The 27,815-nt window shown below is 40.2% G+C and overlaps 2 protein-coding genes and 1 pseudogene across 4 annotated transcripts in view; all 3 read left to right on the top strand.

The window, feature by feature from the left end:
• The window catches only part of SNX2 (sorting nexin 2), a 54,010-nt gene extending 51,162 nt beyond the window's left edge, over positions 1-2,848 (top strand). For both annotated transcript variants that reach the window (XM_032425138.1, XM_032425137.1), the window contains 3 exons: positions 657-737; positions 830-901; positions 2,350-2,848. In XM_032425138.1, coding sequence (XP_032281029.1) covers positions 657-737; positions 830-901; positions 2,350-2,400 — 204 coding nt within the window. In that variant the 3' untranslated portion in view covers positions 2,401-2,848. The remainder of the gene's footprint in view (positions 1-656; positions 738-829; positions 902-2,349) is intronic.
• Positions 2,849-9,637: 6,789 nt separating this feature from the next.
• On the top strand, positions 9,638-10,277 carry LOC116645133 (annotated as a pseudogene).
• A 10,932-nt stretch (positions 10,278-21,209) lies between these two features.
• Positions 21,210-27,815, top strand: part of SNX24 (sorting nexin 24) — a 154,760-nt gene continuing 148,154 nt past the window's right edge. For both annotated transcript variants that reach the window (XM_032425483.1, XM_032425484.1), the window contains exon 1: positions 21,210-21,308. In XM_032425483.1, the coding sequence (XP_032281374.1) occupies positions 21,249-21,308 (60 nt within the window). In that variant the 5' untranslated portion in view covers positions 21,210-21,248. The remainder of the gene's footprint in view (positions 21,309-27,815) is intronic.

Raw genomic sequence — 27,815 nt, 5'->3', positions numbered from 1 at the left:
TGTTTTGGTTACATGGTGGGAAAATATCATTTCATTGCTTTAAGTTTCAGTTATTTTATTTTAGCTACTCCATTGGCCACTAATCACAATGTTTTGTTGTTTCTGTACTGAACTTTATGTTTACCAGTAGGTCTTCAGTAGACCATAATTCCACTTTTTTTTTTTAAATCCGAACATTTTACTATTAAAAAATGTTTTTAAATGTTTGTTGTATAGTTTTCTTAAAGTATTTCCATAGGCATATAAATTGTGGTGAACATGTATTCTTGAACTTGACAGAATGTTGTTGATACATTATGGAATAATTAATGATATCAAAAGGAAATGATAAAACTACCCCAACACTGCTAAATTGATAGTGAATTTTATACTCAAAATCTTTTCATCTGTCTTAGTTGTATTTAATTAAGCTGTGGAGATTATAATTGATTAAGTACTAGAATATCCTAATCTTGAGTATATCTGACAGTGAAATATTAATGAAAATTAAACTGATAGGCATCTCTAGTACTGAAAAGTTAAATAAAAGTTTGAATGATCCTAAATTGGGCTTTGCCAGGGTTTACAGACATTAAGTCAGTGATTGTGACAGCTAGTTCTATAATATTTTCCTTACAGGAATTAAAAATAAGTGCGTTTCTGTTTGTTTCTGTTAGTGGGAGGCAAAAGTACAACAAGGAGAAAGAGATTTTGAACAGATCTCTAAAACAATTCGAAAAGAAGTGGGAAGATTTGAGGCGAGTATAATGACATCATTTTTTGCTGTGATTTTGTAGTAAACTCAAATTTAGTTTTGTACTGATAGACTTTCTTCTTTATTGTACCACAGAAAGAACGAGTGAAAGATTTTAAAACTGTTATTATCAAGTACTTAGAATCATTAGTACAAACACAGCAACAGGTAAGCTAATTTTTTTATAACTTAACAAACTTCTTCTAGAACTTTTTGGTATACTTTTTCATTTAAAGATGTCGGTGAAAAGAGTTTTTAGGGCGCCTGGGTGTCTCAGTTGGTTGAGCGGCTGCCTTCGGCTCAGGTCATGATCCCAGGGTCCTGGGATCAAGAGCCTGCTTCTCCCTCTCCCTCTGCCTGCCGCTCTGCCTACTTGTGCTCTTTCTCTATCTGTCAAGTGAATAAATACAATATTTTTTTTAAAAAGGAATTTTTAAACTTAACGGAGGAGTAAGAAATGGAGTAAACTGATAAGCACAGAGGAAAACATGGTAGTTAAATTGGAAATTCTCAGGTCGTTTTTGCCTCTGCTCCTGAACTCCAGTTGGGATACATTTTTCCCAGATTATGGCAAGGAGAAACTTGCTGAACAGCGTTTCCCTTTTTCTGTCTTCCTAGTTTTACTTCCCTAGTGATCACACCTGTTTGAGGAAATTCTTCAGTAAGTTCTTTTCCATAACAGAACTTAAAATTAAAAACTGGCTTTTTTTTAAGGTTTGGGGGGGGTGGTTTGTATTATTGTGATTTTTGTTTTATTTTGTGTGTAGTTGGTGGTGATGGGATGCCACAGACGGCATTTGTCTCCCTAACTAGAGTACAGACCATGGGTTTTAATTAAAATCTATAACAAGGTAATAGTATGCTTTAATATAAATTTGAGTAATCAAATTATTTAATGTCTTGAATAGAAGAATTTCTTTATCCAGCTTTAAAAAATATGTGGTTTAGGAACTTATATAATAGACCGATTTTTAATTGAGAGATGACATTATACCTTCAGATTATATTTAGTCTTTAAATACTTCATTAAAAAATAATTTATATGAATTTGTTTTTAAATGAATTGTTTTAAATGTAACTTTATACTTTCGCTAATTCTATGGACTATGGAAGAAACACTGAAGCAAATTCCTTCTACTCTCAAAAGAAGACCACATGTCCCTTTCTACTTAATACTTTTTTTCTCCCACCTTTTTTTCATTGTTTTCGGCTAGAGTAACATAAAATGTGAATATCCTCTGAATTAGGGTATGTTATCACTTTATATTGGAAAGGTTCGTTGCAGTTTTATTATTTAAGGTAGTCTCATTTAATTTACATTAACAATCTGTTTCTATATACAATTTTGCATAAACAAAGAAAATCTTAAGTTATAAGGTTTTTTAAAATTTTTATCGTTTCCATGAAAAACTGAAATAAGCCAGTAGTAATTAATTTATACATGAATTATATTGACAGACTTCAGATAGGGAAATTTAAATGATCCCTCATAGAACTAGACTTCAGTAAATGTTAATCGTTATTAGTTACTCGTAGAGACATTTTATATGCTGGACGGAATATATGCATGTAAATGACAAAAAGGTAATTAGAATATCTTTGGTTATGATCCGCAGCTGATAAAATACTGGGAGGCATTCTTGCCTGAAGCCAAAGCCATTGCCTAGCAAGAAGATTTCTGTTACGAAGATCTTGGATGTTTGTTCCAGTTACGCTGAATTCCACAGTGAAATCATTTAAAACCATCTAAATAAACCACTCTATATTTTATGAATTACATGTGGTTTTTTTATATACATATATATGTATATATATATACTCTGACATTTTATTACAAGCTGCATGTCCTGACCCTCTCTGAATTAAGCGGACTGTGGCATGACATTCTGCAGTACTTTGCTGAATTGAACACTATTGTGTCTTAAATACTTGCACTAAAAAGTGCACTGCAAGGCCAGAAAATTTTACGGTATTTTTTCTTTACAATACATTCTGTAGTGTGTTCGCCCTCTTTATGGAGTGAGTTATCAATGCATTGATTAATGTTCACTTATACATTCCTGTACAGAAATTATGATTTCGTGATTACAGTAATAAAACGATATTCCTTGTGAAGTATTAGTAACAAATTATTTGGGTATGTAAACATGTTAGAGATCTTTTAAAAGCATTTTTAATCACAAGAAATTCTTGTTGCTAGATACACGTAGGTGATGCTGTTATCCATTAATTTTTTTTAATTGCCAGAAAAAGCTGAACTCTTTCACTATAAATGACTAAATGAAGGTTAAGTTCTCTTCTGAAATCATCATAAACCAAAGAACATTTATCTTTTGATTCTACTCTGGGAAATGCTCTTGTTTCGAGTAAAGGAAGAATGAATACTTTCCTTTACTTGTTTTACTCTCATCCCTATTACCAGTGTCCAATTTAGGAATTAGGAAAAAATGTATTTTTGTGCTTCTGTTGCAAGTCCTGTGATTTTGCTCATCTTCTGTCTTCAAAGTCCTAGACTTGTGTGTATTTAATTTATTCTTTGCCTTTTCTGTTTTTCATTTTAAACTTAAGGTTAGATCATCTATGGTCATAACTGATAATGAATGGTACCATGCTAAAATTCCCCATGATTTGGTGAATAACCAAGGATAACATAAAGCACATTTGAAGTAAAATGAAATTTGTTTTTGGCACCCTTCTTACTGATACCATATCTTGTTCAGATGGCTGTTACCTAATCCTTGATGCTTACAAAAGTTTAAGTTATGACTGGCATCAGAGTTTTCATTTTTTGAAGTGTTCTTCAAGATGCCCCTCTTAAGCTTACCAGCTACACCTCCCAGAGAAGTCAAATATGGTTATGTGTAACTGAGTCCTCTCTAGCACTTACTGGTTACAATTAATATATCAGAGTATTCTCAGATATGTTTGCTTCCACTTGTTTTAGCTGAAGTTTTAAGCCTACTGTAGGCATTACTGATTTTTAGACTCCTAGAACTCGGAAGAGTACCTAACACATAATAGGTTAATAAGAAAGACTTGATGAACAGGAAAAGAAAATGCTGGAAGATGCAAAATAATATATGCTCCCTTAAGAAGAAGAAACTGGAGCAGAAATAGGACTTCTGTTGCTTCTGTTAGAGATAACTTAGAAACTTTTGAGGAGTGAGCAATTCATAGTAATATATATCACATGCTATCTTGTCCCATTAATACTGAGCAAAATCTACAATGATGTTTTACTATTAACCTCCATCGTTACATTACTTCCAAAGATACAGTAGGTTAATAACTTAGTTATTCCAGTCAAAATCTTCCATTCCTCTGTGGTATGTTCATTAGAATATTCAACACCTCCAAATAAAATAATAAATATTCCCATTCTTGATTAAGCCGAAGAGAGTAACAGACACTGACCCCGTTCCAGTCTTCATTCCTCTTGACAATCTTCACTAAAAAAGGAATCTGTTGGAAATATCAAGTAAATTATATGAGCCTCTGATAGCTACCAACCTTTTTAGTATCTTCAACACTCAGCCCACCTCCATCTATCAATCTTAACATCTATTCATGTTACTGAAATACTTTCACTGCAGTAAATAGAACAAGGGCATTAATAGTGCTGATAACATAGTCTTTTGTATAGAGCTGAATTTTTTTTTTTCTTAAATCAGATAAAGAAGTACTAAGCCTATTACGTGGGATAAGCTGAATCTGGAGTCAGCATACACGTGTTCAGTCTTTTTTCTGTCACGTTGTAACTATGTGACTTTGGCCTTATCACATAAAACTCATCTGTAAGACAAGGGTATAAGACTCCTGAAGTGCCTTTCCACTTTAAAATAGTTTGCTTAAAATACCAAACTTCAGTATCAGTATTACTCTATTAGAAAATCAAATTCTAATCAAAATCACCTGTTAATAAAGCTAGAACAAAATTGTGTGTAAAAATAGGATTTCTAAAACCTAAAAGGATATTTTCCTGATGGTATTTTTTGACAAGCTATTTTCAACTATCCAGCTCGTTTTATACATGCATATGTATTTATACTAGCCTCAGAATACCCTTGTTTAATTTGTTGCTCTTCTTTAAACTTTATTTTATTATCCAGATCTAGTAAAGTTTTACAAGTTCTTGTACAAGTTGTTTCATGAGTGGTTTTTTAAGAAGCCTTTTAACAAAATCCAGTTTTTCTGAAGGAATGAAATCAGGTGAATAGAGAAGTAAGACTATATTCTTTTAAAAAGTGCTTCTTGATGTCTAAGGGCATTAGAAAGACTTCCATTCTTCTGTCTTAATGAACATGACTAGTTCTGAGGCTGATGGCTACTTCACTTTCCTTGCTGTAGCTCCCTGCTTGGATAGTCACATGACTCGTAGGAGTCAAGGATGGACAGCAGAAATTCAGTAATAGTAACTACGGATAGGCTGAGCAAAAGTCATCTTGTTTTAAAGGTAGTGAGGAGGAAGGAGAACACATGTAAAAAGTCCATTCACTGGCTTGGGAACTGTGCAGGCATTTTCATGTCCTATTCATTAGTCTGGAAGTGTGTGTATTTCTCCATGTGACAAAGTGCCTGTTTCAAAGTATTGAAAAAAGACTTTGAACAGAATCACCATCCCCTTCCTTATCCAAAATCCAGAATCTGTTAAGTATCACTGCTAACCCTCACAGTGAAGGATATGGTTTCGAGTAATAATGAAGGTAAATGGTTGGCCAGACAGAATTAGCAAGAAGAGGGGAACTACGTAATGTGAATACTTGCTGACTACTCTGCTTTTTATAATCAGGGCTATGAAGAGAGGTCATAGTAATCTGTGGATAAGGTTCTTCAGAGTTTAGACCAAGAAAAATGCAATGTGAGCCACATAAGTAATTGTAAGTTTAGCCAAATTTTAACGAATAAAAGAAACATAAAGTTAATTTAAATATTTAAACCCAGTAGCTCCAAAATATTAACATGTGATCTGTTATATCAAGGATTATTGTGATATTTTACCTTCTGTTTTTCCTGTTCAATCTTGGATAATCCACTGTCTATTTTACACTTACATTACCTCTCCATGCACACTAGCCACATTTTAAGTGATTAGTTGTCACGTGGCTAGTGGCTAGAATACTGGACGGTGCAGGGTTGAACAACACCTGTGGAGATGGAGGCTAACTCCCAACAGCTGGTTTATTTACCATCTCACATCCAGTGAAGAATTTGAAGTGAAATAAAAGGGACTAGTAGCTGTTGCTCTCAAGGGCAGGTACGATCTAGGTGCAAGACTTTGTAGTTTAGTTCCTTGCAGATAATGGATACTTGGTATCCACTGTGAATAAATTGTAGCACTATGTTGCCAGAAGCCACTTAAAGACTGTAGTACAACTTCTTTCTCTCACTGATGAGCAGATCCAGAGCTTAAATCATTATGGTTGGGGCGCCTGGGTGGCTCAGTTGTTAAGCGTCTGCCTTCGGCTCAGGTCATGATCCCAGGGTCCTGGGATCGAGTCCCGCATCGGGCTCCCTGCTCGGCGGGAAGCCTGCCTCTCCCTCTCCCACTCCCCCTGCTTGTGTTCCTGCTCTAGCTATCTCTCTCTCTCTCAAATAAATAGATGGAGTCTTAAAAAAAAAAAAAAAAAAATCATTATGGTTGAACCAATTTTTCCTGTTTTCCCTCTGTTAACCATCTGTGAACATTCTTCCTTGAAAATGTGTGATAAGCTTTTCAAGATTCCTGTTCTAATCATTAACATATGTAATTCTAGGAAGTCCTTTGGGATACAGAGAATTCATTTCTTCAAACTGTTAATTCAGAAGGGGCTGAGAATAGAAGATTGTACAAAACAGGAAAGCCGTGGCTTACTGTCTAATCTTTTAACATATGGGAAGAAATTAAAAATGCTCATCTTCCTTTCTGTCGTCACGTAACTTTTTTTAAAAATTCTTTAAGGGTTGAATAATTCAAAGTATTTTTTTAAATTAACTGGGTCAAATGGAAACTTTGTAATTAAAGCCAATTAAGGTGAGGCTGCCCACTGTTAATACACAGAAAATTATCTTTTTTATTAAGGCCAGTTAATGAGATATACTGCTTTAAGGGAGTACTTTGAGAAAAAGAAGGTTCTATTTTAAATTTATATATATATATATATATATATATACACACACCTATGTAACTGTTTAATAAAAACTAAAATCAGACAAAATTTAACAAAACTAAACAATAAATTGCCTTATTGCTTCCATAGTCAAGTCTCAAGTTATCTCTTGATTTTAACTTACATTTTCTAGATCTTTATTTCGGATGTTCTCACTCTGTAAGTGTGTGTGGATTTGTATGTGTACATAAATACTTGTGTGCATGAATCACAGTAGGCTTTCAAACAGCTTAGTTTCTAAATTTCAGTTAAAAATGTTTCCCAGCCTCTTGGGAAACGAGTTGAGACATAAAACAAGCTTTTTATGCTGTCGTTTACATTGTTCAGGTACCATTATTTTGCCAAGACCAACTTGAGTTGATTCTGTTTCTGAAATGTATTCCCTTCTCATTCCTACTATTTCTCTCCCAGAGTCTGGATCTTGTGACCAGGTACCAGAACTGTCTTAAGTCTCCTACGAAATGCGCATTCTTTCACTCCCCCTGCTCTGTCAGTCCTGCAACAATCTGCTACTATAATTACCTTTCTAAAGAATTCTTACCACAGTACCATGTACAGAAATTCTCAGTAGACCTCCCTACAGACTACAGATAAAGTTCCAAATGATACAAAATCTGGTCTCAAACTACTGCCTGTCCTGGTCTTACCCTTTACCCTTTGCTTTAATCACGTGATGCCCCTGTCTTGTGAGCATGCTCCAAATTTCCCTGGGTCAGTGCTGTTGTTGATGTTACCTTGTCTGAGTTAACCTTTTCCCTTTTGCCAGCAATCGTTTAAATCCTATCCATTTTTTAGACTTTAAGGCCACATTTAAAAAGTCCACATCTTCCATATATCCTTTTTAGACTCCTAACTAGAAGGACTCTAGTAACACCTTGTGCCTTTCAGACCGTACTAACGGATGGCTTTGTTGTATTATATCTGATGGTTGTCCGGCCTTCCTGCTTTGACTAGTGTGTATGCCCCTTGAGGAATGACTATGCCCTTGTTAGTTTTCGTAGAACCTAGTATGGTACAGCCACAAGATGTATATAGTTATGCATGTAGCCCACCAGTTTAAACGCTGGCTCAAGAATCTACATCATTGACTTTGAGCTCGTTATTTTTCTATAAAACTTAGTTTCCGTATCTGTAAAATGGAGAGTACAAATAGTACTTGTTCAGGTGCTCCTTAAGGGAATTAAGATAATTGGTGTGAATTTCTCAGCAGTAGCAAGTGCTTAATAAATATTAGCTATTACGTATCCAGTAATATCTTAGTAATATCTCCAGCTGAGTGAAATACCTGCATTTTGGTTATTTCACCAGTATTTAGGGCTTCTTGAATAAAATGGGTATGTGCGTGACTAGATAAATGGGCTTACCAGAAGGGTTTCCTCTCAGAACACCACCCTTGAGATCTGCTCTTGGAGCCCTGGGGCTGAAGGTCAGAAATGGAGCGGGGGGGGGGGGTCGGGGGGATGCTTCTAGTTATAATCAGTTTGTATTCAGCCAACAAAAGTTCAGAACTATCCCCACTACAAATGAGTCTTGTCAAGAAATGAGCTAGAGACCTTCAAAGAAGCCCAGGGACAAAGGAAAGAAGGGTGACAGAAATGTGGGACTTGCTTAGGGAGAGAAGTTTATTTCCACCCACAAGAAGTTTGTGAAGAACTTTGAATATGTCCCATAGACCCAAGGAAGTAGTAAACAATGAAGAAAAAATACAGAGAATAAAAATGTGATAGTGGTTGATGGGTCAGCAGTCAGCCAGCCAGGTGATGGTGAGGGTCTGACCACTCAATGGAAGTAGAAAAGGAGATCGTTCAAGCAAATGGAAATAAAAGTGGGTAAGTTTCATTCGATAAATATTTGTTCAGTCTCTACTTTGTGTCAGGCCCTGAAGCAATGGATTGAGATCAGGAAAATACAAGAAAGTTGCCTAGGATGATGCCCGGAGTTTGGGCTTTGATGACTTCCAATACTGCTGCTTTGCTTAACCGAGACCTTAGAGGGAGATGTAGGTTTGGGGAAAGATGAAATTCTTCGGGGCGTGTTGTCTTTGAGGTACTTTTGGACATCCAACATGAAAATATGAAAAGTCAGAACTAGGTATTGTATCCTTGTGGAAATATGAACATGCTCTCTCCCTTCAAACCATGATTGTTCATGAAAGCAGCTTCAGAGAACAAACAGAATTGGAATGAAATTAGTTTGCCCAGGACAAGTCCTGGGTAAAACTAATACCTAAGGTGAAAATGGAAGTTAAGAAGTCTGGTAGATGGAAAGAGTCTCAGTAAAAAGGAGAGATACTTCTGAATGAAAAGAAAGGGAAGGTTGCTTGTATTTGGAAATAAAAGACTGAAAGCTCCTTTCCTGGGGAAGCAGGGAAATTAAGCCATCAGGGGGTAATATCAACAGGTAAGTCAAAAGATTGCAGGTCAAGGAAATGATACGTGTTTAGAAAACAAACATGAGTAAGAGGAATGAGTCGGGGTCCTGGAGCCCAAGATACTGGAGCTGGAGCTTCCAGAACAGCCACGGGCTGGCAGGGTGAGCCGGTTGGGGACTCGGGAGACAGGAGAGCCTGGCAGGTGCTGAGGGGACAGTCAGGGACTCAGCCAGGAGGGACATGGGGCTGGAAGAGCCTCACCGCCCCTGCCCCTCCCTACCCCACTGCGCTGAAGCCAGAGTCCCTGCTTGGCATGGGCAGGACAGCGAGAAGCTAGCCCCTTACCCAGGCTAATGCTGACTTCAAGCCGCTCCTCACCTGGACAAGATGAGAGTGTCAGGTGTGTTTCGCCTCCTGGCCCTCATCTTTGCCCTGGTCGCCGCATGGATCTTTATTCGCAGCTACATCAGCTTCAGCATGAAAACTCTCCGTCTGCCCCGCTGGCTGGGTTTGGACTCCGAGGACTTCCAGGTCATGAGGACCAAGTGTGGCCTCAGCAAGCCCTGCCTGGACAACTTCTTTGCCTTTAAAATCAGCGGTGGAGCTGCTAACGTCGTGGGCCCCCACCATGTGCTTCGAAAACCTTGTGATCGTGAGTCCCGTGAAGAACAACGTGGGCAGAGGCCTGAACATTGCCCTGGTGAATGGAACCACAGGAACAGTGCTGACAGAAGTGTCTGGAGTAAAATTCCTTAAAGAAATCCCAGAGGGCACGCTGGTGCTAGGGGCCTCCCATGATGACCCAGGAACCAAAATGAATGATGAGACCAGGAAGCTCCTCTCCAACTTGGGCAGTTCCTATGCAAAGCCGCTGGGCTTCAGAGATAGCTGGGTCTTAGGGGCCAAAGACCTCAAGGATAAAAGCCCTTTTGAGCAGGCTCCCCACCAGAGGGGAGAGGTTTAGACCAGGGGAGCTGTCCCCTTCTAAGCTCCCTGTGGAGAGGATAAATTTGCATCAAGAGGAGGACACGGGGCACCTGGGTGGCTCAGTCGTTAAGCGTCTACCTTCGGCTCAGGTCATGATCCCGCATCAGGCTCCCTGTTCGCTGGGAAGCCTGCTTCTCCCTCTCCCACTTGTGTTCCTGCTCTCGCTATCTCCCTCTCTCAAGTAAATAAATAAAATCTTAAAAAAAAAAAACTCAAATGAGTTTGGAGATCATGAATTTACAGGGAAGCCAACCAAAGAAAGTATCATTTCAGCCATGAGAAAGCAGGACCTCACATGGTTGGATTCATTCAGAACTAGGGATTGTTGACGGGTGTGAGAGAAAGTCAAGGGGAAAGGGATTTCAAAATAAGAATTTAGAAGACTAATGAGACAGGCACAAATTGTCAATTTTAGACATCATCTACTTACCTTTTTTATGGCAAATGGACGTTTAGTTCCCTTCCTCTGCCATCTGTCTGCCTCACACCCTCATGCCACCCCCCCCCCCACTTCAAGTGTAGTTAGGTTAACAATTTCCAGTTAAATCAGTATTTAATACTTGCAATATTGTGCCTATACAAATATTGTTCGTCAAGGAAAGTTGTAGTATATCTAATCATGATTTTCTTTCTTTTTTAAAAAATAAACTTTTTTGTTTGCTTTGTGGTTTTTTTGTTTTATTTAAATTCAAGTTAGTTAAAATAAAGTTTATTAATTTCAGGGTAGAATTTAGTGATTTCATCAGTTGCATGTAACACCCAGTGCTCGTTACATCAGGTGCCCTCCTTAATGCCCATCACCCAGCGTTACCCCATCCCCCTCCCACCTCCCTAAACTTTATTTTTTAGAACAGTATTAGATTTACGGAATCTTGTGAAGATAGTATATATAGAGTTCCCCTCTACATCTCCTTAACTCATTAACATCTTCATTAGTATAGTACATTTGTTAGAGTTAATGTATTAATTACATTGTTATCAACTAGAGTCAATAGTTTATTCACATTTCTTAGCTTTTGCCTTAAATGTCCTTTTTCTGTTCCAAGATGCAATCCAGGATGCCACATTACATTTAGTCTTCTTGTCTCCTTCTGCTCCTCTTGGTTGTGACAGACTTCCCTTCTCAGACTTCCCTTGTTTTCAGTGACTTCCTACTTTTTTCCTGAGGTAAAACATGCCTTGATTTTTTTCATTTGGTTGGTGCATTTTTTAAAATAGAGTGCTAATTTTTCCCATGTTTTCACATAGTCTCTTAGTCCATTTTCCCACAAGACCACTCACAATCAGGTAATCTAGCCTGATTGTTTTCTGTAAGCAAAGTCTCCTGGGGAATTCTATTTTCTCTGGACCTGTTGTCTTCTTGGATGTCCCCTACTTTGGGCTTTGGAAGTGCCTTTAGCTTTCTCCTGGGGTTTAGTCCCTACGTCCTGGGTCTCATGCCTTCCTCTTTCTTCGCTTATTCTCCTGTGTTGCTGTAGTGTATTCTGCAGTACTTTTGTAGGTTGGAATGAAGATATGGCAGAAAGCATTGTGAAGACAGCTCTCAAAATGTTGCTGGAGTGAGGTTGCTCTAGTCTGGACCTTTTTTTTTTTTTTTTTTAAGATTTTATTTATTTATTTGACAGAGAGACAGCAGGAGAGGGAACACAAGCAGGGGCAGAGGGAGAGGGAGAAGCAGGCTTCCCGCTGAGCAGGGAGCCCGATGTGGGGCTCGATCCCAGGACCCCAGGATCATGACCTGAGCTGAAGGCAGACGCTTAACGACTGAGCCACCCAGGCGCCCCTGGTCTGGATCTTTTTATACCTGGCCCACAGTGGTAATTCTGAAGATTCCCTTTGCTTTTCCCCAGGTTTTACCTCCTGTTCTTGAGAGCCCATGCCTTCCCCTTTCTTGATTCAGCCCTCATTTTGGTGGATATACAGAGTATCCTGGAAATGGATGCATAGAAGCCATACTTTTGAGACTTCATTTTACCTAATTTTTAATCAATAATTTAAGCGAGTAGATGTTGAAAATCACTTTCTCTAAAATTCTGAAGACATTGCCTCATTGTCTTCTAGCTTCCAGTGTTGCTGTTGAGAATTCTAAAGCCATTCTGTTTTCTGATCTTTTGTGTATAAGCTGTTTCCCACTCCCACCCTGCCCACCCTCTGGTGTCTGTAGGATCTTCTTTTATTGCCAGTGTTCTGAAATCTTACAGAGATTTGCTGTTGTGTATGTCTGTTTTCATCCAGTGTGGGTGCTTTCAATCTGGAAACATGACATTCAGTTCTGGAAATTTGCTTGAGTTGTTTTGCTCATGATGTCTTCCCTTCTGTATTCGTCTTCTCCTTCTGGAAGACCTATCACGTGGATATTGGATGTCCTGGACTAGGGCCATTGTTTTTCTTATATTCTATCCCTGTCATTTTGTTCCTACTCTCTGAATGTACTTTTTTGTTTTCTGGGCCATTCCTATTTTTAAGTCCTGTATCTCTCTGAGGATATTAGTGACAGTTTACTTTTAAAATTGTTTTCTTACCTGTTTCTGTTTCCTCAAAATTATTTTCCTATTTTGGTCTCTCTTCCATGTTAGATGGTTTCCTCGGACATCTATTAATTTTGGGATAACTCTTCCTGTTTAGCAGTGGGAACTGAAAGCTGATTAGATGCCCTGAGCATAGTCATGGGACCTGTGAAATTTGAGTGTCACTGAAGAGTGTTATCATTGGACGGTTTGTAGGGAACTTCTAATGGGGGTGCCTCCAGATTTTTCCTCTTGGGCTGCTCAGATTTCCCAGAGACTACTTTGCCTGTCTCTTGCCTGGAAGGTAAATGTATAGCTGCAAGCCTCTGTAGGTTTTCAACATTCATCATTCGTCATGTATATCGTCACCAAACCCCAGACCTTAGCTATTTTTTGGTAAAAGTTTTCATGCCCTCAGCCAGGCTATCAACTTCCAGTGCAAAGACTCTCTTTTACCCTCTCTTGAGGACATACCCTCCAGAACGGTGTGGGGGTGGGGGGAGGGGATGAAGGGATTTTCCTGATTCTCTGCTTTCACTCCATCTTCCTTATTTTCGCCAGCTACCTTCCATTCTAGAGGTACCTGCTGTTCCCTGTTCCCTGTTGATGAGCCTTTTGACTTGTGCTGTGTAAATGAGGTTGGTTTTCAGCTTTCCCATTTAAATTTGGCTTTTTCTTGTTTGCTAAAACAGTTACTTCTCATCCATCTGCTTTCTAGCTTACAAAAATCTTGTTGCTGTTCCCTCTCTCCTGTTTTCCCTACTTTTATGGGTTTGAAAAAAAGGAAAAGCTCCTTGTCTTTTATTGGGGCTGGAGGAAGAAGTGAAATTAGTTATGGATGTTCAGTTTGCTATCCTAACTCAACAATCTCTACATGGGGTTTTTTAACAGCAACATTGTATTCATGGTATAGATACACTAACATATTTTTTAATCCATAATATGATAGAATTTGTTTCCAATTTTTTACCATCAAATTCTTGTACATACCTTTCCTGCTGTGCACATAGAGAACTATTTTCAGAAGTGAAATTTCTTATTTCTTTTCTTTTCTTTCTTTCTTTCTTTTTTTTTTTTTTTAATTTGTTGTTGTTGTTGTTAAGTGCTAAAATAATGCTGGGCGCCTGAGTGACTCAGTTGGTTAAACGTCTGACTCGGTTTCGGCTCAGGTCATGATCTCAGGGTCGTGAGATGGAGCCCCACGTCAGCAGGGAGTCTGCTTGAGATTCTCCCTCTCTGTCTGCCCCTCCGCTGGCTAATGCGCACTCTCTCTCTGTCTCTAAATATAAATAAATAAAATCTTTAAATAAATACTAAAATAATGCTTTATTTTTTAATTCTTTTTTTAAGTTTTTATTTAAATTCTAGTTAGTTAACACAGAAGTGAGGTTTCTAGACTGACTATGTGCCTTTAGAACTGTAATAGCTCCTGTCAGCTTGTCATTCAGAGACTGTCCCAGTTTACAGACTTACCAATAGTACTTATTTCCCCACATCCTTGCCAATACTGGAATAACCTTTGAAATTTTTGCCAATCTAAAAGTTGCAAACTGATACCTCATTATTTAATTTGCATTGTCTTGATTACCACTGGATTTGAGCATCTCTTCTCAGTTACGGGGTAGCTAGCCTCCACAGTAGCTCCATTTAATTCCTGCCTCCTGAGACTTAAGCCATTGTGTAGTCCCCTCCCACATGGAATAAAGCCAACCTGGGTAACCAGTAGCATATTACAGAAACGATGGAGTATGACTTCTGAGGGTAAGCGATAGAAAATCATGGTGACCTCTGCCCTGAGCTCTTGTGGATTTCTTGCCTTGGGGGAAGCCAGCCTCCATGTCTTCAGGACATTTAGAGGGGCTGATAGGGAGGTCCAAGTGGTCAGGAGCAGAGGTCTCCCACCAACAACCAACATTAACTTGCGAGGCATGTGAGTGAACCAACTTGTGGCCCAGGAAGTAGAGTCTGAAGATGACTGAGCCTTGGTGGACGTTTTGACAGTAGCCTAAGCAGCTCCGAGATTCCTGACCCACAGAAACTGTGGGAGAGAATAAGTATTTATCGCTTTAATTAAAGCAGCTAAATTTGGGGGTAATTTGTTATGCGTTCATAGATAATTAATGCAGACTTTTGGGTCCATTTGCAATCTTCTGCAAAATGCCTATTCAAACTGTGTCCATTTCCTATTCTGCCATTAAAAAAATTATGTATTCTTAACATATAAAATACACGTTAATCCTTTGTTATACATGTTGAAATATCTTTCTCATTTTATTTTTTATTTTTTTTAACTAACTTTTTTTTTTTTTAATTTTTTTTCTTTCTCATTTTATTAAATGTTTTTTAAACTTTGTGGTCTTTGGTTTACATTGCAGTTGACCTTCGAACAACATGGGTTTGAACTGTGCAGGTCCACTTATATGTGGATTTTTTTTTTATAAATACAGTATAGTACTGTACGTATATTTTCTTTTATGATTTTAATGACGTTTTCTTTTCTGTAATTTACTTTATTGTAGGAATACAGTATATAATACATCTAACATACAAAGTGTGTGTTAACTGAAGGTTTGTGTTCTGGGTAAGGCTTCTGGTAATAGTAAGCTATTAGTAGTTAAGTTATGGGGGAGTCAAAAGTTATGCATGGATTTTCAACTGCAAGGGGGGGTCAGTGCCCCTAACCCCACTTCTATTCGAGGGTCAAGTGTAATTTTAAATCCTTATATAGTCTAAAATATCTTTCCATTAATGCCTTTGACATTTTGTATATTGTAATAAGAAGACTTTGTCCACATTAAGGTTTTATAGCTTTGGTTCTTCATAGAGATTTTTACTATATATGGAATTCATTTTTAAAACCTATTTTATTTTTCTTTCAAATGGATAGCCAGTTATCCATAAACTATATATTATACCTTTTATTTAAACACCATTTATTTTTAACATATAATAAAATTTTACAATTTAAACATTTATGAAAACTATGTAAACACCATATATTGAATACTTTTTTTTTTCTAACCCCCATAAGTTTGAAATAACACTGTTGTTCCATATTATGTCACTATATATTCAGGGTTATGTTTCTGGACTACTTGGTTCCCTTGATCATTTGTCTCATTCTGTTCCAGGATCACACTGATTTCATTACAGACTGTTCCTGACTTACCATGGTTTAACTCAAGATTTTTTGACCTTATGATGGTGCGAAAGCAATATGAATTCGTAGAAACTATTCTTCAAATTTTGAATTTGCATCTTCTCTCAGGCTAGGGATGTGCAGTCCAATACTGTTGGGTGATACCGGGCAGCTGCAGGCAATCACAAGGGTAAACAACTGATATACTTACAACAATCTTTTTTTTTTTTTTTTTTACATTCAGTATTCAATAAATTACATTAGATATTCAACACTTGATTAAAAAATAGGCTTTGTGTTTGATGATTTTGCCCAAATGGAGACTAACAGAAGTGTTCTGAGCATGTCTGAGGTTGGCTAGGCTAAGCCACGATGTTCAGTAGGTTAGGTTTATTAAATGCATTTTTGACTTGATGCTATTTTAAGCTTACAATGGGTTTATCAGGACATAACCCCATCATAAGCCAAGGAAGATCTGTACTATGGCTTTATATGTTTTGATGTCGTATAAATTAACTTATCCCCTCAATCATTTTTCTTCTTGTTCAAACTTGCCCTATTCATTCTTTAAATGAATTTTAGAATCTGCTTGTCACTTTCTTAACTTGTTGGGGTTTTAATTGTATTAACTTAATAAGTCATGTTGGTGAAAACTCATATCTTTAAAATAAAAAATTGATTCTTCCCATTCAGGAACATGATATAACTATTTTCAGATCTTCTTTTACATCCTTTAATAAAGTTTTTTTTTTTTTTTTAATTTATTTATTTGACAGAGAGATAGCGAGAGCAGGAACACAAGCAGGGGGAGCGGGAGAGGGAGAAGCAGGCTTCCCGCCGAGCAGGGAGCCCAATGCGGGGCTCGATCCCAGGGCCCTGGGATCATGACCTGAGCCGAAGGCAGACGCTTAACGACCGAGCCACCCAGGCGCCCCCCTTTAATAAAGTTTTTTAGGTTTCTTCAAAAGGTCTTGAATGTTTGTTGTAAAGTTTATCCTTAGACATCAGTTTTAAATACTGTTATTAATGAAATCTTTTGGTTTTCCCTATGTTATTTTTTAACTGATTAATGTTGGTGTGTAAGAAAGCTATTTTATAGGAAATCTTTCAAGTAGTATACATTGATTTAGTATACGGCACCTTACAAAACTCTTTTATTAATTCTGATCATTTTTTAGTTGACTCAGTTCTATGTAGATCATTTCATCTACAAACAGCCTTAGTTTTCTGTCTTCCTACCCAGTATCTGTACCTCTTAGGTCTTTTGCTTGTCCTATTTCACAGGTGAGGGCCTCCAGCAAAATTTGAAAGAATAGTTGTGATAAAGGGATGGCTCAGTTGGCTAAGCATCAGACTCTTGATTTTGGCTCAGGTCATGATCTCACGGTGGTGAGATGGAGCCCCGCATTGGGCTTAGTGCAGAGTCTGCTTGAGATTCTCTTTCCCTCTGCCCCTGCCCCCTGCTCATGCTCAATCTCTCTCTCTCTCTAGTAAATAAATAAGTAAAATCTTAAAAAAAAAATAGTTGTAATAAAATTATTGGCACTGTTAGGACGCTCCCTCATATGACGCTGAGTAGGATATTTGCTGTGGGATTATTGTAGCTAAACTTTATTAACTTAAAAATGTTTCTTGCTATCCCTAGCCTGCTAAGAATTACTAGGAAGAGGTATATTGATTTACTAATGTTTTTTTAGAATTCACTGACATATTCATTTATTTATTTTTCTTTTCTAATAGGACAATGTTGAGAAATACATGAACAGATTTCCTAATGTTTAACCATCTTTATGTTCCTGGGTTAAATCTTATTTGGTCATGATGTATTAGTCTTATAAAATGTTGAATATGTAATATACATTCCTGACAGATTTCGCTCTAAACTTCTAATATAGGGGCACCTGGCTGGCTCAGTCGTAGAGCATGCAACTTTTGATCTCAGGGTTGAAAATCAATATGAGTTGGTATTTAAAACCATTCATCATTAAATTTGCTGAAATATGTTTCTAGCCAATACTAGGTAAGTGTGGCATTTTTAGTATAAGGATTTTATACCCAGATTTTAGCAAAATTTTATTATTTTGCTTATGTAAATTCTTTGCTTCTAACTGTTCAATGTCTTACATATGTATTCACCATGTATTTTTATTAATTTCTGAGCAGAAATCTAGCTGGCTTGTCACAGATTGCAGATTTAGTCTAAAAGTTATGTAGGAACAACACAATAATATATTTTCCATGTTCTCTGTATAACTATTCTTTTCTCCCCTTCTTAGGGGTTACTCACAGAACTTGGTTAGAAATTTAGCCCTTCTAACTATTAGCTAGTAATTTCATAGTTAATTTATTTCCTCTGAGCCTCAATTACGCCTCTGTAATCATTGAAATAACAATCCCACTTATGGCTGAGCTGCTAAACCCTCCAGAACATACCCACATATTGAGAGATACGTAGATTTTCAGCAAGGCAAAATTAAATTATACACTGCTATTAGTAGAATACAACAAATAATGTTATTAATATTCATATTAATGCATTTAGTTATATATTATATAATTACATATTATATAATGTATATTATAAATATATATTATAGTATACTAGTTATATTATAATTATATTATATTATATATTATAATATTATATAATTATATATTATATAATAATGTAATTAATATTAATATTAGTAGACTCCAAAAATTAGTAGAATACAACAAATAGGTTTCACTTGGACCATCTGTCAGATTTTTTTTTTTTTTAAGATTTTACTTATTTATTCATAAGAGACAGAGAGAGAGAGGCAGAGGGAGAAGCAGGCTCCCCGCTGAGCAGGGAACCTGATGTGGGACTCGATCCCAGGACCCTGGGATCATGACCTGAGCCGAAGGCAGACACTTAACCATCTGAGCCACCCAGGCACCCAGACCATCTGTCAGATTTTCATGGATCCACACATTTCTGCCTTTTAAGTTCAACAGGTAAATAGGTGAGCCATGCCAGACAAAAAGGTATATGCCAGGCTACTAGCAAGCTTTGGGGAAAGGAAGGTATAGAAAGCATTTTAAAAGCTAGATCAGCAGTCTCTAGCGCGAGGACTTTATGATTACATAGTCCTGGGTTACATTACCCACTGAGACTTTTTTTAAAAAATTTTTAAGTAATCTCTGTACCAACGTGGGGCTCGAACCCTGAGGCCGAGGTCAAGAGTCACATGCTCTACGGACTGCGCCAGCCAGGCACTCCTACCCACTGAGACTTAAACAAGTTGTTTCAACCAATCTGGAAATTGTTTTGGTCTTCTGCCATCAGCAGCCATTATTATTTTGTTTTATTTATTTATTTTTTAAACTTTAAGACTCACAATTTTTTTTTATTAATTTTTTTTTTTTTTTTAGTAATCTCTACACCCAGTGTGAGGCTCAAACTGATGACACGGAGATCAAAGGGTGTATGCTCTTCTGACTGAGCCAGCCAGGAGCCTCACCATTATTATTTTAAAAACAATATCCAGAAACACTCCTTTAAAGTCCTGCTGCACATAACACTTCCTCATGGGGTTATTAGAAAGCTTAGTACTGAGACATGGTACGTAACAGTATCTGCTATAGTAGCTGCTGCATTCTACTCTATTTGTAAAGATTGAATATTTAAATGCTTCTATAAGGGCGCCTGGGTGGCTCAGTCCTTAAGCGTCTGCCTTCGGCTCAGGTCATGATCCCGGGGTCCTGGGATCGAGTCCCTCATTGGGCTCCCTGCTCCGTAGGGAGCCTACTTCTCCCTCTCCCACTCCCCCTGCTTGTGTTCCTGCTCTCGCTATCTCTCTGTCAAATAAATAAATAAAATCTTTTAAAAAAAATAAATAAATGCTTCTATAAAGCTTTCAAGAAAAATGTGCCAGGCAACAGGCCAAGCAGGGGATAAAAAAAAAATTTTTTTTAAGCTACACACCCTAACACCTACTGGGTGAGGCAGATAAATAAATCACACAATACATTGTGATAGTCACCAGAGGCTTAAGAGAACCACAAGCCAGGCTCTGAACTCCGACAGCATGGTGTCCATAGAGCTGTTTCCTAACGTGAGATGGTGCTGACCAGCAGAAGAGGAAGGGTGGTCTGGTCACAGGGCACAGCTTTCTGCCGAGGCACAGAGTTCTGAGTGGCAGATCCTGGAGTTGCAAGTGTGTGGGCGAGGAGGATGGTCTTCAGAGGCTCTGCAGGTCCCCATCAGGCAAGTTCTTAAAGTAAAGGGCTTGATTCTTCCTCTTCTCCATGACTTAGGGGCTCAGCATCACCTTTAGAGTTTACCAAGTTGCAATGCCCCCTGGCCTCAAGAGCACACTGATGTAGAAGCCTCTGTGCGCTTGCAGCCCCAAAGCTCGCTGCCCGAGGTCACTTTTCAGTGACCAGTCACTCCAAGTGAAACAAGTCACCTCCAAGTTTCTATTCTGCTCCATGCTCTGACCGAAGGAAGAAACTCGGAGTTTACAAAGGTAACCTGATAATCAAGTTTCCTCAAGTGGATCACTTCATCCTTTAGGTACTTTCAGGTTATTTGGTCCTGGCCCGACAGGCAGATTGCGGCCCTCACCTTTCTCTTCTCTCTTTTTTTTCTTTTTCGTGTGTGTGCGTGTGTGTTTGTGTTCTGTTTTCTCTTACAGTTAAAACACGCAAACAGCTACTCATTTTAAAACTGGAGCAAGAAGCCAGAGTGTGTCTTCGTGACCCGCTGATGTTCGGGTTCTATAAGATAATACCATTCCCAGCTTTGTCTGCTGAGAACGAGACATTGACCTTGGATTCAAGGGGAAATAGAAAAGTCTTGGTAAAAGTTGGAGGGTTCACTGCTGTGAATGCCAGCCGAGAGTTAAGACGAAAATGCAAACATCGGGAACAGCACCAAGGAGCTCCCCTGCTTTTCAGCTCCCCGCCGTCCTGCAATCGCTCAGGGTAGCGTCTGGCGAAACGCAAACGCAGCGCCCGCCGGCGCCCGAAGGGCAGGGAGCGCCCGGGTGCGGCCCGGTCCCCGGCGCCTGGCGCGGAGGCGCGCACACCCCTTTTCTGCAGACTCACAGGTTTTCAGGCCCCGCCTCCTCCGGGCCCAGCTCCGCTCCGCCGCCCTGTGGGCCCGGACCCAGGCGCCCGGAGCTCCGCGCCCTCCGCCGCCCGGCCCCGGGCCCCCGGCTCCCGCCCCGAGCCCCCGGGAACGCGGCGCGCGGCGGGGGCGGCGGCGGCTCCCGGGCCCCGCGGCGCAGCGTCTGGGTCCCGGGGGCGCAGGGCAGGGAGGCGGGGCGCTCGGCCGGGGGCGGAGCTGCGGCCGCGAGCCCGCCCCCCGCTCGCCCTCCGCCGGCCGGCTGGCGCGGCCATGGAGGTCTACATCCCGTCCTTTCGCTACGAGGAGAGCGACCTGGAGCGGGGATACACGGTAGGCGCGGGCCGCGGCCGGACGGGGCCCCCGAGGCGGGACCGCGGCTGCTGAGCGGCGGAGGTGCCCCCGGCCGTCGCCGGCCCTGCGCGGGGGGTCCCCCCGGCTGCCCTCCCTTCCCCCCCCTCCCGGGGCCTGAGGCTGGGCTGCGCCCCGGCGCGGTTGTCAGGGAGACGCCCCCCCACCCCCTCCCGGGCTCGGCGGCCGCGGGCGCCCGGGGCTCCTCCGGTTCGCTCCCTTCCCCCTCCCGGCCCCGCTCCCGGCCTCGGGGCAGGAGCGGCGGGAGTCAAGCCCTCGCTCGCGGCGCTCGCCATTCTCCCCGCCGCCCGCCCTCTGCAGCCCGGGGTGGGCTGCGTTCGCGTCTGGCGCAGCTGCCCCCTCTGCCCAGACCCGAGCGGCTGCGCGGCGCGTCGATGTTGGCTTCCAAGTTCTGTGGGATTCATTCAGATGGAAAGCATGCTAATTAAAAAAAAAAAAAATCGTCATTTGTAGCTCGTTATTAGCCAGAGTGAACACAGGCGTTGCTTTTAGATGGCTTCCAAAGTTATTTTTTTTCCCCCTAGTTCTGGTGGGCCACGAAATGGCATAATCAGGTACTTACTGCGCACCTGTTCCATCCCTAAGTCTGATCCCTGAGAACTGAGCAACAGGGCCCCTGATCTCGAGAGTGGCAGAGTGGGTCGGGGGGGTGAAGACCAGGGCCTGGGACCTTTGGACGAGTTTAGTAAGTAAACTGTAGGTGGTGGATTTCCCAACGAACTTAGACACCTTCATCTAGACGGTCATTGCCCGAGGGAGAAATGCCTCACGCTGGCTCGACCGCGGAAGAATTTACATCCAGTTGTTAAAGAGCAGGTAGCAGAGGAGATTGCAGAGGGCAGTCTGAAAGGACTGAGACATTATTCATTTCTAACTCACTCACTTGCTAAACACCAGTTACAGTAATTTGGCAGAGTATTTTAACCTTTCTCTTCTCTAAATATCCTTGGGTTTTGGTGACAAGCTATTTGGAACCTACTGTGTTTTCATAGGGAGGATTAAGTCTCCCTTTCAAGGGAGTTTTTTTGAATTAAGAGTAGTGATTGAAAAAAAAAAATCCAGGGAGTATGTGGGGTTTTAGGATTAAGTAGACCTCTGGGTTCAAGTGTTCAAGTGTCCCAAAAGAAGTACTGAGTGCCTTCCCTTGGGGAGGAAACTGCGGGGAAGGTGGGGGGGGGGGGCATCTGAGCTCTGTTTGGCCATTATTTATATAAATAAGCCTTACCAATGAATTAATATTTGGTTAAATATTCTGCATCTTCCTTAAAAAAAAGAAGGAAGGAGAAATGGAACTTAAATTTGAACCTGTGCAAGGCCTTTTCCTTAAAGCCTTGAAACCTTGCTTGTCTTTCATTAGTCAAGGTAACACACACACACACACACACACAGACACACACCCCCCCACCCCCCCACCCACCCCATCGGCAGTCATGGAGCGCTGCCGTCTTTGGGGCATTCTTTAGGATCTGAAGATTATAGCCTGCTTGTTTGGTCTTTTGATGTGTTTAGATGAAGGTGGTCTCAGTAGTCCAAACTAAAAGTTACTTACCTCCCCAAATAAGGAATTTGAAGTAGATCAAAATTTGAAGTAGATCAAAATTAATGGCTTTTTGGCCGTTACTGATTTTCTTCTCTTACAGGATCTGTGTTTTCCCACACTGTTTTCCAATATCTTTTTTTTTTTTTAAGATTTTATTTATTTATTTGAGAGAGAGAGAGCACATGAGAGGGGGGAGGGTCAGAGGGAGAAGCAGACTCCCGGCTGAGCAGGGAGCCTGATGCGGGACTCGATCCCAGGACTCCAGGATCATGACCTGAGCCGAAGGCAGTCACCCAACCAACTGAGCCACCCAGGCGTCCCTGTTTTCCAATATCTTTTGATTATTCGTATTACGACCAGGCATGTGCCAGGTTGTGACTTAAATTGATTTGGAAGGAGCTCTTTTCTTGGCAAACGTGGCAGTTTGGAGATTGCTTATATGATGAGAGTTTGTGTGCTTTTTAAAAGCTTACTTTTTAAAAAAAATCCTAACTCATTTAGATTGATAACCATATTGTTAAGATACCTCTGCAAGTGATTTTTTTCCTATGTGAGTCAATGAAGCAGCTATTGGATACTTCTTTCCCTCTGAGCAGCTGTTTCATAATTGCACAGAAGACTATACTTTCCAGGATCATTTCTATAGTTTGCTATAATTGCACAGCAGTTATTAATTTAGGAAATATTAACTGAGTGCCTGCTTGGTGTCTCTATTCTAGGTCCTGGAAATTTAGCAGTGAATAACATTTCATCTTTTAAAAAACCCTCAGAATTTAAAAACATAATCTCAGTTTCCTGAAATAATATATACTTCAGAGTAAAAATCATTTTTTTTACTTAAGAATATTTAAGGAATATTGCATTCAAATGAATTCAGTGATTGGAGGTTTATAGTAAAGAAGTGTGGTTCTTCCTTGCTTCTAGTCCCATGCCCTCGAGACATAAAACGTGGGGGTGCTTTCTTAGAGACTTTTCTGTATGCCATGAAAGCATATGTTTTTTTCTTAGAATAAATTGTAAGATTTGACTATAACTGTCATCCTACAACATGAATATCTTTCTGTACTGATATGGATAGGTCTGTCTCCTAGCTACTGGCAAGGGGATCTTCCTCCTAAGGAACACGCCATCATTTGTTTACCCAGATCTCTTGTTGATGGCCACTGACATTTGCTTCTAATTTTTAGCAACTGTGTCAGATGTTGAAATGAGACATCCGTGTACATGGCTTTTTTTTTTTTTATGCCTCCCACTAGGATTTTTGTAGAACCTTAACTAGAAGTGGTACTTCTGGGCCTTTTAAAGTTTTCATAGATAATTGTTATTCAAGAAGTTTATACAAAGTTATGCTCGGATGTACAAGGTAATTTACCCTGAAAGAGTGAATTTTTGCCTTTTGAACCCCTAAACATTGGCTGTGGGCTTGCGTGTTGTCAAGTGTGGAATTGAAAGGTAAAGGGCTTTTGCTCCTGTCCTTAGGAATTCTCAGCCAGAGGGGCAAGGTAGGGAAGGGCTAGGGTGCCCTGATGTTATCTGGAGTCTTGAGGAGGAAGAGGGCATTTCTGCACTGCCTTAGGGTCATGTGTGGTGTGGGGTTGGGGGTTGCTTAGGAATGCTGACTTTTGACATCTGATTCAGTTTTTGCTGGCATTGCGAATTCTAGAAGGAAGTTCAGCACAAAATCTCATCTCAAGGGAAAGGCATTTTAAACTCCCAGATTCACCAAAACAAAAAAAAAAAGAAAGGAAAAAAAGGCGAGGGGGGACCCTTCTAAGTCATTTTAGTTTACAAAGAATCAGGAGAGGATCTTCTAACAAAATTCACATGAACTCAAATATTATCTCATGGGAAGCTTATTCTCTACCTGTCCTCTGTCCCCATAGCTTAGATGTTTACTGTCTGTTTCCCAGCTAGGCTCTAAACTCCTTGAGACTAGCACAGTGTCAGTTTCTACTGCTGTACTCCAGCACAGGGCCTATCACATAGTTAAGAATTCAGTATGTGTGTGATGAATAAATAATGAATGAATGAGTCTTCTAATAGGAGAAGAAAATCAGAAGAGCAGTGATTATGAAGCATGAAACAGCTCAGTGGGTGGAAGGGGGTCAGGGTGCAGACTGGAGTTTCCAGTAGCAGGAGGGATTGTGCAGGGAACACCTGACAGAGAGAGGTGGAGAGAGACCAGCTCGCTAGCCTGAAGAGCTGGAAGGGAGTATGGACTTCAGCCCCAGACACTGGGTTTGAGGAAGGAAGTAACATGATGAGTTTTGCGTTTAGAAACATGACCCTGGAGTATTAATCATTTAAGGGTTGCTAGCAGAAGGACCAGAAAGGAGAGAGAGGATGTGAGCTGGAACTAAGGCAGCTGGGAAGGGAAGACAACAAGAATCTCTAGGACCTGGTGATCAGACGTGAGGCAGGAGTGTGACTCCCCTGGATGCGGGTGCTATTGGCCAACTCAGAGCTGAAGCAAGGAGGAGATTGCATTTGGGCACCTGTTGGCGTTTTTCGTCATTGGTGAGGCTGTTTGATTTTGGAGCTCAGGATAGAGGTCTGGGCTAGAAATACAGCTCTAGAGGGTCATTCAGCACAAAGGATGAAAAAAGCATAGCAGTTAAATAGCATTAACCCAGGAAGAGAATGTGGAGTGAAGAAAGTTGGTGGACTTAAGGTAAAATCCTAGAATTTCCATGAGCAAAGAATTCTCAGCACTGCATCCTGGGGGAGAGGGGGAGAAGGAAGTGCAGGGGTGGGAAGTGGGAAGACAGAATGGTAGATGCTTTACAGGAAGGAAAGTGCTGGATGTGGCTGAGTGGTTTTGTAAAGTGAGGATGGAGAACAGTCCATTGGATGTGAGGGTAAGCAGGTCCAGGGTGCGAGTATAGGCTAGTATTTTCAATTTTCAGATACGTCATTGGTAAATAACAAAAGCAGAATTACTTCCTAGGCTGCAACATAAAGTTTGAATGTATTAGATTTCATTTTTTTATAGCTGTTAAAATCAAGGCATTGAATTAGATGGTTTTTCAAGTTCATTTTAACTGTCTGTGACTGTGTTATGGTTATACAAATATATCTTTTTCTTGAATTCTGGTCTCTTTGATTTACTTGATGTATCATGCTTTTCACTACATAAGGCAGCTTCGTATATACATGATCATAATATTGAGACATGCAGGGATCATTGTTTTAATATTTTATGGATTAAAATACAAAATTAGAACAATATAAGGAACCATTTACCGATTCCTCACCTTCAGTATTTTAAATTATTTCTTCACTTACCACCCCTTATTCTTCCATTTTTTAAAATTCTGGAATATTTTGAAACAAATCCAGGACATAATTTCACCTGTAACTGTTTCACTTTGAATATCTGACAGGTACAGACTTTTAAAAAAGATATAACCAAAATGTCAGTAGTGACACAAAATTAGCCATACCTTAGTATCCTCCCAATTCTTACTTGTTTTTGTTGTTTTTAGCATGACCATAATGTAGACATTTCTTTGGAATTAACAGTGATCTGCAGGAAGTATTTTTACTGCCATTTTGTATTTGTGAGAATGAGAGTTGAGTAAGGGCAGCCTGCCTACCCAAGAGTAGCCCTCCTCTGTGCTTTCATCCTCAGAGTAGTTTCCATCTGGTGACAGAAGGCTAATAAGTTGCAGATTAAACATTTGTGCGTGTGTGTGCTACATCTTGCAGAAGAAGAGAGGGTATTTCTTCAGAGTACGGGCACTGTTTTTCCCCAGGAGCTCTGAACAAATCCATCTCCTTTCATATCTTGTTATCCCCAGTTGGTTTTTCAACCCATCCTGTTGCCAGGGGAATTCTCTGTGCTGATTGGGTGAGGCTGGGGCCACCTGAACCCGTCGCTGTGGCAAGGTTACATTAACTAGATGGAGTTCAAATAATAGGCTTTTCTGGAGCTGGGAGTGAGGTCAGCCTCTTCCTGCCACCTAACCCTGTAGGCACGACAGTGGGACCACAATGTCCGCCACAGTATCTTTGAGTCACCCATTGTAAGCATCTATGATGAAGGAGGCCTTTGTGTGACAAGGACAAGCTGCCCAGCGCCTCACTCATGGTAAACTGACAGCATAAGCAAGCATTAAATGTGTGTTGCATAATTAAATCAAGCACGTGTAGGGTATGTCCCTTACCCTTAAGGACAGGAAGTACCAGTGTGAAAATATTCTTAACATACTTTTTAATTTATTTATTTTAGAGAGAGGGAGAGAGAATGTGTGCGTGGGGGTCGTGGCCCTGTGCAAGTGGGGGGAGGCGGAGAGGGAGAGAATCTCAAGCAGACTCCCCGCTGAGCATGGAGCCCCACGAGGGGCTCCATCTCAGGGCCCATGAGATCAGGACCTGAGCCAAAACAAAGAGTCCCAGGCTTAACCGACTGAGCCACCCAGACTCCCAGGTGTGAAAATATCCTTGAATGTCAGCCAATAGAATGCTACCTTCACCTAAGAACCAAATAGGTACAAGAGGATTGAATTTTGCAAGTACGGTACTTAGAAATTTGGAGACAAAATTAAGTTTGTTTTCATTGAGCAAGAAATACATTTTCATCTTTTTTTTTTTAATAGTTTTCACTTTGTAATTTATGTTTTTTTTGTTTTGTTTTGTTTTGTTTTAAGAATTTATTTATTTATTTGACAGAGAGAGACACAGCCTGAGAGGGAACACAAGCAGGGGGAGTGGGAGAGGGAGAAGCAGGCTTCCTGCCGAGCAAGGAGCCCGATGCGGGACTCGATCCCAGGACCCTGGGATCATGACCTGAGCCGAAGGCAGACGCTTAACGACTGAGCCACCCAGGCGCCCCTAATTTATGTTTTTTAAAATAAACTTTTAATCGTGAAATAATTTTAGATTTGCAGAAAAATTACAAAGTTAGTAACTGAGAGTTCCTATATACA

This window comes from Phoca vitulina, unplaced genomic scaffold (assembly GCF_004348235.1).
Source record: "Phoca vitulina isolate PV1807 unplaced genomic scaffold, GSC_HSeal_1.0 scaffold32, whole genome shotgun sequence".
Taxonomy (NCBI): Eukaryota; Metazoa; Chordata; class Mammalia; order Carnivora; family Phocidae; genus Phoca; species Phoca vitulina.
Note: the sequence above shows the minus strand (reverse complement) of the source record. Positions and strands in the feature narration are given on the sequence as shown.